The sequence below is a fragment of the Sinocyclocheilus grahami genome, unplaced genomic scaffold (genome assembly GCF_001515645.1).
Source record: "Sinocyclocheilus grahami isolate Dianchi unplaced genomic scaffold, SAMN03320097.WGS_v1.1 scaffold577.1, whole genome shotgun sequence".
NCBI lineage: Eukaryota > Metazoa > Chordata > Actinopteri > Cypriniformes > Cyprinidae > Sinocyclocheilus > Sinocyclocheilus grahami.
This window is the reverse complement of record NW_015505756.1, coordinates 653,028-663,206: the sequence shown is the minus strand read 5'-3', so window position 1 is coordinate 663,206 and position 10,179 is coordinate 653,028. Positions and strand designations below refer to the sequence as shown.

The 10,179-nt window shown below is 45.9% G+C and overlaps 2 protein-coding genes across 2 annotated transcripts in view; both read right to left on the bottom strand.

Moving 5' to 3' along the window:
• Window positions 1-8,471, bottom strand: part of LOC107556729 (probable ubiquitin carboxyl-terminal hydrolase FAF-X) — a 19,679-nt gene extending 11,208 nt beyond the window's left edge. The window contains exons 1-15 of the mRNA XM_016239917.1: window positions 8,444-8,471; window positions 7,733-7,821; window positions 6,398-6,543; window positions 6,243-6,322; window positions 6,039-6,151; window positions 5,743-5,961; window positions 2,630-2,745; window positions 2,282-2,533; window positions 2,052-2,190; window positions 1,655-1,807; window positions 1,030-1,134; window positions 732-938; window positions 505-641; window positions 293-426; window positions 117-204 (exon numbers count right to left, since the gene is read on the bottom strand). Coding sequence (XP_016095403.1) covers window positions 117-204; window positions 293-426; window positions 505-641; window positions 732-938; window positions 1,030-1,134; window positions 1,655-1,807; window positions 2,052-2,190; window positions 2,282-2,533; window positions 2,630-2,745; window positions 5,743-5,961; window positions 6,039-6,151; window positions 6,243-6,322; window positions 6,398-6,543; window positions 7,733-7,821; window positions 8,444-8,471 — 2,006 coding nt within the window. The remainder of the gene's footprint in view (window positions 1-116; window positions 205-292; window positions 427-504; window positions 642-731; window positions 939-1,029; window positions 1,135-1,654; window positions 1,808-2,051; window positions 2,191-2,281; window positions 2,534-2,629; window positions 2,746-5,742; window positions 5,962-6,038; window positions 6,152-6,242; window positions 6,323-6,397; window positions 6,544-7,732; window positions 7,822-8,443) is intronic.
• LOC107556744 (peripheral plasma membrane protein CASK-like) overlaps window positions 7,823-10,179 on the bottom strand; it is a 65,794-nt gene continuing 63,437 nt past the window's right edge. Inside the window, exons 27-29 of the mRNA XM_016239938.1 lie at window positions 10,033-10,116; window positions 8,675-8,860; window positions 7,823-8,644 (exon numbers count right to left, since the gene is read on the bottom strand). Of these exons, the coding sequence (XP_016095424.1) occupies window positions 8,684-8,860; window positions 10,033-10,116 (261 nt within the window). The 3' untranslated portion in view covers window positions 7,823-8,644; window positions 8,675-8,683. The remainder of the gene's footprint in view (window positions 8,645-8,674; window positions 8,861-10,032; window positions 10,117-10,179) is intronic.

The window sequence follows — 10,179 nt, the reverse complement described above, 5'->3', positions numbered from 1 at the left end:
GTGTGTGTGTGTGTGTGTGAGAGAGAGTGTGTGTGTGAGACAGAGAGAGAGAGAGAGAGAGAGAGAGAGAGAGAGAGAGAGAGTGTATACGTGTACGTGTGTCAGACATCACTGACCTCAGGAAATTGAGTCTCTCTTGCACTTCCTGTACGTGGCTGTACCGGCTTCCCGCTCGAACCGTCTGAGGATCAAACCCTGTATGCTCTGAGCCGAAGAATTACAGTGAAAGTTGGCTTTCATTTACTGCAAAACTGGAAGCAAAACACTGCATCTACTGCTAGCTGACACACACCTCTGGAGAACTGCCTCATGTTGTCCATGTACGCAGACAGGTTCTCGGCCACCAGCGTGACGAGCGCGTGATTGTGCTGGAGCTGGTTGATCAGATCGTGACGGTAGAAGACGTGCGGACTCCTCTGCGTCTGACTGCTTGAGAGATGAACGATAATCACACACCGCCGACAGACGGGACAACCTCATGAAGACACCTGCTCCACGACTCACCTGAGGTTCTGAGGAGCTTCTCCAAACAAGCTGCAGATCTCCCTGATCTGCTTCAGAGCTGGAATCACCCACTTATCATTCGTCCGGAGCTCCTCGATGAAGCGGTCGATCCACTGCATCTTCTGCGTGTCGCGGTCCTGTGTGACGGCGAAAGGAAACCGAACGGTGAGTGGCGGCATACAGGTGCATGATGGGAAGAGATGTTGCATGTAAACTCAAGGTCAGACCTGCGAGCAGCTGTAGTCCAGGATCTTGATGTGGGCGCTCAAAGCCTGGTCCATGATGTCGACGGGGACGTCATCACTGTGTGCCAGGTTCCACAGCAGGTTGAGCACTTTGTGAGCCATCACTCCGTCCTTATCGTCCTCCGCCAGCCTGCGGATCAATTCCAGAAGCTTCTCCCGCTGCTTCTTACCAGCGTTCGTCCAACTTGACTGCACACAGAAACGAGAATCAAGCTGGTTATCACAGCATCCTCTCTCAACAACACTGCACAACAAAAGTGTCCCGACAGCAGCCGCTCACCTTGAAGCAGTCGAACAGGTGATCGAGCTGCTCCGGGGAAAAATCCCACGCTAGCTTGGCCAACAGATCGTGGACGTTCTTGACGATCGCTTCATGTTTACCAGCCTGAGAAACAAAACACGGTAGATCATTTACCTTACCTACGCCTCAACAGACTGCAGACTGAAAGCAATCAAAAGTAAATACAAATATGCATGTGCTCCTTTCTGGTGCTGGAGCCCATTCCTGAACCACAGAAAAACTGAAAGCTTTCTGGTCTGGAACCAGGAAACTATTCCATCAGGGTACAGCACGGGAAAATGTTCTGTCACCAGGGAAAGTTTTCCCCGCAGTTTCGCCAGCTAGCAACTGCACTGACATCTGTCTGAGGGAGTACTGTGGAGTTCATTACTGTACAGCAATTAAAACTACACAATGTCAGAAAACAGGCGTAAACTGTGCGCTCTATATGTTCTACGAAGATCAGTGAGATCTTAGCAAAGGAAAAAGGCCTCCAAGAAGATACGCGAAGAAATGCTGAAAGTCTGGCTTCATTCAGACCGGCCGGTTAGCTGGTATAGTCAGGTGACCACACTACTGATGACCGTAGTAAAGTTATTACCAGTACTGTGATGCAGTGATGTACCTGAGCCGCCCAGATGTTGTCGAGGTCCTGCAGGGTCAGAGCTTTCTCCTTAATGACGAAGCGCAGGATCTTCTCCAGCTTCTCCACGTACTGCGGCTGATGCAGACTGTCTCTCAGCACAATGGACAGAATGTTGTTCTGCTGAATCCATTCCTGAACACAAACAACATCATGAGCACTTCCTGCAGCAGCGCATGACTGAGTACAGGAAGTGTCTAAGAGACACACGCACACACACGCACACACACACACTCAAATCTAATGGTATATACGACACAGTTGAGCTACGTTTCTCCTTCTCTATGAGCCGTCCATCAGGAACTTCATGGTGCGTTTCCATGTAATATTTAACGTGACAGTGATTGATTGATTGATTGTGTATTGATTGGGTTCTTACGGCCATTCGCTCCGCTGTCAGCCACTCCTCCTCCTCTGGGTTTCCGTGCCGGTGCGTGTAATACGACACGCTCGAGATCACCTTGTTGACTTCATTCAGTGCATTCATTTTCCCATTAAATGAAGAAATCTGCAACAACCTGTAAAGCAGATGAGAGCAGATAAGACGAGGTCAGATCAACATCATAACTAGCAACTCAACAAGCCTTTAAACCAGGAACGACGGCTTACCTAAGAATCATTTTTAACCTGAAGATTTCCAGGTTCTTGACGGTTTCCTCTTGACCCCGAACTCTGGACGCCAGGTTCTTCAAGGACTTTATGATCATGGACAGAGCATCATTCTTGGCCTCGTTCTTGGCCTCCTTCTTCAGCTCCTCGTCTGTGAGGTTCTCCAGAAACTGTGGGACCATCTCGATTACGGGCAAGAAAAACTTCTTCACCGTGTGCAAAGTCAAGAACTCGTAGCACTGGCCGAAAGGTCTAGAAGACAAATCGAGAAACGATGAGACTCTGCGGAAGATGCAGCAGCTCAGATGCAGACACGAGAGATGTCGGCTGTTTATTTAATGGACGTACTTGATGAGAGCTGCGATGATCTGCACGTTGAGAGCCTGGCTGCTCGTGAAGCGATCGTGCAGAATCTGGAACCCGTTCAAAGTCCCGAACTTATTGATGAGGTCCACCAGCCAACCCTGAACCAGAGACACCATGACGAGGTCACGACCAAACCACACTGCTTACGGTCAAATATTATTGAGTTGTTGTCTTTTAAATATTAGCCTCTTTAACTAGACTCGGTCACATGTGATTACACCAGTAACTACGTTCTAAAGACGAGGTTAATTTATGTTTCACAGACACGTTTGATTGTTTTTAATCAAATACATCCGAGTTTCCTTACACCGCTTCAGTACAAATGATCTTCTGTTCCTCAGCTGACTTGTGCATCATCCTGACTGGAATTTTATTTTTATTTATTTATTTAACCAGGAAAGCTTCTCTGAGATTAAAAACCTCTTTCACGGGAGTGTCCTGGCCAAAATGGGCAGCAATTCAATCAGTTTCATCACAAATTTACAAAACAGAAACAAACTAAGAACACTTAAAACAATCACATATCACTGAGTCATCTTCCATTTGCAGAACAACTGTTTTAAAATGATTCAGACAGCTAATTTTGTCATTTCAGTTTCGATTGAAGAAGATTCCTCATATGGAGGCAACATCCCTAAGATGGCTTTATAAATGATTAAATACCAGTGCATTTTTCTTCTGATAGACACCGAAGGCCAAGCTACTCTGTTGTACAAAGTACAATGATGAGTTGAAGGTTTACAATCTGATATGAATCTTAGAGCGCCATGATAAACAGCATCTAAAGAAGACATGGCGCAAATTAATTCCTTTCTTGCATTAAATGAAATACAAAACTTGTTCCCAAGTAAAACCCAAGCTTAATTTTTTCTTCAGTTGAGTAATATGAGAGCTAAAATATAGTACATCATCAACAATGATGCCAAGGTATTTGTACTCTGAATCATTTTCAAAAAATCTTGAACCGGAAAATAACACGTATTTGGATTTATCAGCATTCAAGACACGTTTTAAATTGTAAAGCCGTGATTGAATGACATCAAAAGCTGATTGAAGCGTATACAGGGCTTGTTGCCCAGAAGAGGCACTACAATACATGTCAGAGTCATCAGCACAAAAATGAAAATTGGCATCCTGAATGTCATAACCAAGACTGTTTATATAAATGATAAATAAAAGTGGCCCCAGAACAGATCCTTGGGGAACACCTTTGGCAATCTCCAATGATTTAGATTGTTTACCTTCAGCCTGTACACATCGAGTTCTTCCACTTAAATAATTTTAAAGGGGTCATAAGATGCGATTTCAAGTTGTTCTTTCTCTTTGGAGTGTTACAAGCTGATTGTGCATAGATAAGATCCCTGAAGTTGCAAAGACTAAAGTCTCAAAACCAAAGAGATATTCTTTATCAAAGTTAAGACTCTGCCACGCCCCCTAAAACGGCTCGTTCTAACACGCCCCCACATATCTACCTCACTATGTGGGAATATTAGCATAATGCACCCAAATGTGCAGCAAAGAAAGAAGGCGTGGTTTCAGTCACCGCAGTTAGTGTTGAAGCAGCATGTCAGGGAGACGCTGTGTGTTTCTAGGCGAAAGCAAAAGCACTTTATTTGGGCTTCCGGAAGTAGATGCATTTAGGAATCTTTAAGATGACTTACAACAGAACAGCAATGCATTTTATGGACGACCGTTTCGTGAAGCTAGGAGAGGAGGTCATTCTGACTTTGCTATGACAATCTGCCGCTTCTGAATCAGCTACTGTTTTGTTATTAGTTTAAGTATTTGCTATTAACTGTTCAAATGCAGAGTTTTGCGCATCGTGTGTGTGTGTGTGTGTGTGAGAGAGGAACGTGACTCTGTTCCCCTTTCCGGCTCTGTCTTTACATTTATTTTGAAAGATGAAGCTCGTGATTATGGTAAGGGGCGTTACATTTCCGACGAGTGCTTGCGGTGTTCGATCAATCACAATGCACTGGGTCAGCTGGCCAATCAGAGCAGACTGCGCTTGTCGGAAGGAGGGACTTTGTAGAAAACAAAGCGTTTGAGAGAGGCGGGGCATAGAGGACCTAATAAAATAAAATAAAGTGACGTGAAAAGTGGCCAAGTATGGTGAACCATACTTGGAATTAGTGCTCTGCATTTAACCCATCCTAAGTGCACACACACAGCAGTGAACACACAGTGAGCAGCCATTTATGCTGCAGCGCCCGGGGAGCAGTTGGGGGTTCGGTGTCTTGCTCAAGGACTGTCACGCTGTACATTCACTCCCACCACCTACAAACCCTGCCGGTACGAGACCCGAACCCGCAACCTTTGGGTTACGAGTCTGACTCTCTAACCATTAGGCCACGACTTCCCCTACAATAATGTACAGGGGAATGTTTTTTGAACATTAAAGCATGTCAACATATTTTGTTACACCAAATACACATGACGTCTCATTGGAGAAGTTTGGGGAGGGCGTCTAAACACACAACAGCAGCACAACGTCAGGCGGCAGCAGAACGACAGAAAGTAGTTATTCATGCAGTTTATTGATATCTTTGGTTAAAGTGCATATTGCAGGTTAGAGACCCAGTGAGTCAGTGTATAGAAAAATAATGTAATGTATTGCAAATGTTTATTCAGAGAACAGGGACAGGCCTTTTATGATTAATGCAGATATTTGTGTGTGTGTGTGTGTGTATTCTGCAGTTCTAAAATATTTGTTATACACAGTAATTGATACGCTTACATTTAGGCAGACCCTTAATTTTTTGAGGTGCGTGACAAACATTTAGGTGCAAAAACATTGACAATTTCTTCAGCGTCAGAACTGTCGTTGCGACATGTCAACATATTCTGTTACACCAAATACACAAAATAAGGATCTTTAAAAAAGCATCATATGACCGCTTTAAACCATTTAAGTAGAAGAACTCATTGTGTACAGGCTGAAGGTAAATTATTTGACCATGCCTGTGTTTGTGGAATATTAATTTTTTAACCAGTGACTGATTGGCAAAACAGAGACTGATAAACTCAATAACTGCACTAAAAGCATCGCTACATCTCATTCAGTTGCGATCGGGAGGTCAGAAGCAGTGCTGTACCTTTGGAGAGCGCGGGTCGGGCGGCCGGGCGAACAGCTCATCGTCGGCAAGCTGCGCTCCCGCAGGAACGCTCTCAGACGGACGCGTGCCGTTGTAAATGTGGAACTTGCAGTGCGGGTTAGTGGCCATGGCCAGCACTTCAAGCAGAGGGAACCAATCCTGAGCCATTTTGACCACGCAGAGCTCGATCAGACGGTGGGTGTTACTGATGATGCACCTCTGCAACGGGACGAGAGCAACAGATCAGCATCAGGGAGACGTCTGCCTCGCACGATCACAGACAGACCCAGACTCACGTGGATCTCAAACTTCCAGCCGCTCACGGCCTCATCTGTCAGGATTTTGGTGAACGAGATCGTCAGGCCATCGCGGAAAAACCTCTGACACGCCTCGCACCTCACGTCGAGCCCTGAACACCACAACAAACCGCAGAAAACAGAATGACTCCACCTGAACATGACATCTCATCCACATTCGACGCATCACCCGTGACATCTGACCTTTTTTACTGAGATCTACAGCAGCTTCCAGCAGAACCTCCAGCTCTCCTTTGGGCAGGACCGGAACCACCCAGCGCGGCCTGAACCACAGGAAACCACATTAAACCACACATTAACTCCAAACAACACAATCTGAGATCGACGCCGCTGCTGACCGGTTGATCATGTCGTCCAGCTTGGCAAGGTCTGTGTGGGGGAAGGCAGGCTCCTCCTCTTCCTGTGTGGGCGGGGCTTCTCCCTGCCCCGCTTCCTCCGGCGGACTGATGGGTGACGTCTCATTGGAGAAGTTTGGGGAGGGCGTCTAAACACACAACAGCAGCACAACGTCAGGCGGCAGCAGAACGACAGAAAGTAGTTATTCATGCAGTTTATTGATATCTTTGGTTAAAGTGCATATTGCAGGTTAGAGACCCAGTGAGTCAGTGTATAGAAAAATAATGTAATGTATTGCAAATGTTTATTCAGAGAACAGGGACAGGCCTTTTATGATTAATGCAGATATTTGTGTGTGTGCTCTCTCTCACACACCCGCACGGAAGCGTTTCACGCCGATTACAGTGCGACTCTGCCACGGTGTTCCTGAGGCCTGCTAGCCTCGGTGCTAACGGCTAACCGCTGGCGCCTCAGTAACGGCCCGCAGCCTCACCGCGGACAGCAGCTCGGAGCAGGCCGCGGGAGAGCGGGTGTCCGGTGCTGCTCCTCCACCGGAGCCTCAGCAGCCATCTTGCTCCGCAAACAAACACAAACCGGCTTCAGACGCGCGTTTCTCGGTCCGTCTCACGCGTCTGCGGTGTCAGGCAGTCAGGCGCTTAACAAAGAGAAACAAACGGGCTTCACAAACCTCTCACCGACAGCCGGGCTCGCTCGTCGCTCGTGCTTCGCGGCAGTTCTCGGTCTTCACGGGCTCGTCTGCTCGTCTCGGGTGTTTCTCCTGCGTCACCAGCAGCCCCCCCCACACACACGACACCCGTCCAGTCTCAGTCCGGCACCACTAACGACTCACCCGGGTAACGGGCAGCTGAGGGACGGTTTTACCGCTCAGCGGATGTTTAGTGGTTCTGTAGCGGCCCGGTTCATGTTTAAATGTCTGCGGCTGCGTCTCAGAACCTAGTGCGCGACCTACCTAGCCAGCACACACACCGGTTCTGTGTGAATATATTTATCAGAGGTTCGATCAGTCGGTAAGTGTGTGCACGTCAGTGTTGTTGTTGTTCCAGCAGGAGGCGACAGCGCGCCAAAGACCCGGAAGACAATGACGTCACCGTCGTGCCAGATCACGTGCTCGAATGAGAACTCCACCTTTGTGCTTGCTCTTCTTCTTTTGGCTCGAGAGATAATCAAATTAAATGGGTTCATGTTGCGCTAATAAAACCAGCCGAACTCTGTCTCTATTTAATATGAATACTATAAAGCATTTACCAGATCACTGCCTTTATTAGGGGTTGGGGATGTAAGTGGCTAAATTTAGAAGCGCTCGTGCTCCTGAATACTGAAGCAGCGCCATCTGCTGGAGGAACACGAGCATCATCATCATCATCATCATCATCATCATCACTGACATAAACACAACATGCATGACCTGATTTCAAAAGCAATTTACTTTTTCCAACACATGAAAGGAAATAGAAAAAACAAACAGACAGACACACTGAAGAGCAGTTTCTTCGCTTGCAGAGGAATTTACACCGGGCGATATGAAATGAAGAGTTCACACAGTCTGTTCAGTTGTTTATGCACACACTACTTCATTTCAACCGCACAGTTACGCACCATTGAAACATTTACACACAATTAAATCCTCTCGGTTTTCTCGGAGTAAAACAATAATACTCTTAAGACAGCACATTTTCTGAAATGGTCGATCTAGGAATTAATATGTTCCTCCTCGTTCCGCACAAGAAATCAAATCCAGGACAATTTACAAACACGTCACTACACGGGGCATGAGGCTCGGAGGTGGATCTCGACACACATCTAGAGGAAGAGGAGGAGCAGCCCGAGGAAGAGCGCTGGGCTCCGCTGCCCTTTGTGCAAACCTACATCTGTAAACAGAGGGGTGTATGCAAACGGTGCTCATGTGTGTGTGTGAGAGAGAGAGAGAGGGTCAGCTGTGCTTATAGACTGCAGGCCAGTGGGTGGAGTCACATAGCCACGCCCACAGGGTGGGGCTGATGGGTGCTGGCTCCTCCCCCTCCACTGACTGTGCTCATCATTGCTCTGAGACGCCATCTCGTACGTTTAAAAAGAAAACCGTATAAAAAGTCATCAACCCCCCTTGTTATTCGTACAGGACCATATCTATGACTTATATATTCATATTTATAGATATTTATATATGTATAGATATATACAACGCTACGCACTGGTAGTGGCCGGGCTGTAAAGTCCGTGTGTGTGTGTGTGAGAGTGTGTGTGTGTGTGTGTGTGTGAGAGAGAGATGGCTAGTACACCCAGGACACCGGCACCCACTGCGCAGTGCTAGACACCAGATCGATGGCCTCCTCCAGCAGGCGGATAGTGTCGTCGATCTCGTTATTGATGATCGTCTGGTCGAAGTAATGCGTGTAAGAGTGCTGCAGCGCCTCCGACTCCTTCTGCAGCCGCTGGAGAGACTCGTCCTGATGAGAACAGACACACAACATCAGCGAGATCACGCTTCCGTCACGCGGCTAACAGTAAAACACGCCATCTACCGCAAACATGCGTCCGTCTGAGCGAGTCGTTCCAGGACAGAAGCTCCATACATGTTCAGTCCACATTCATTACAAACCAGCGCCGTTTCTGCTTTTTCAGACACACTACTACCATTTTTATTAACATTTCGTATCAGTTTTAATTTTTTGTTTTCATTTTAATTTTGGATAAAGTTTTGGAAATTTTGTCAGTTGTAGTGGTTTTTTTCTATATAGTTTTTATTCATTTTATTTCGGTTTTAGTTATTGTAGAAGTACATCAAGCTCAACTAAATTAAAATGAGAAATGTTGCCTTGGCAGCTAGCTGAAATTAACAGTTTTTGATCTAAACACGAAACACTGATCAGTGTGCAGATTCTGACGCACTAATCACATATTGAAATAAACATGAATTATTATTTGACATCGAAAGGCAAAAGCTCAAAAACTGGCGAGATTAATATGTACAAAATTTCTTTTAATTTTCGTCGAATTTTTTTTTTTGTAAAAATATTATTGCGGACTGCTGTAAAGTTCACATTGTATTCATTTGTGCTTAATGGAGAGAGTGCAATATTTCTCAAATAATGACAATGTTTTCGATTATAATTTTGAGCAAAACATTATTTAAAAAAAAATCAGTTTAATGATTATACAGCATGATGAAAATGTGACAAAGTTTTCTAAAATGCTAATTTAGTCGACAAACTAAAAACAGGACAAGGTCGACTAAATATGATAACTAAAAAGTACATTTGACACCAAGACTAAGACTAAAACTAAGACTAAGTCAAAGACTAAACTAAAAATGGCATGTTTTTCCTTTCCATTGCACTACTTCTACACAGTTTTTCTATGCAAGCATGCTGTAGTTTGATCGTTGCACTCGTGTCTCATGACTTTTGCAGCGTCTTATAAAAATGTGGCACTAGACCTTGCATTTCCTCCCTACGGCGGAGCGGCTGTCACGGAGCGACTGCGCTGGCTCACATCTTTACTTACAGGCAGTTTTCTGCACCATCTAGGGAGCTGCAAGCAGCACACGGACACGCGAGAAGAAACAAATCAACACTCAGAAACACATGCAGCATGCAATAAACAAGACGGCGGCACTCACCTCGTTCATCGCAGGAGTGATAGTCGGCGCTGCGATGAAGATGACATATGGCGCAAACTCAGCCGTCCGCAGAACCTTCAGCGCCTGTGGAAACAACACGAGTGCATCAGAAGCACACACACAGAGAGAGAGAGAGAGAGAGAGAGA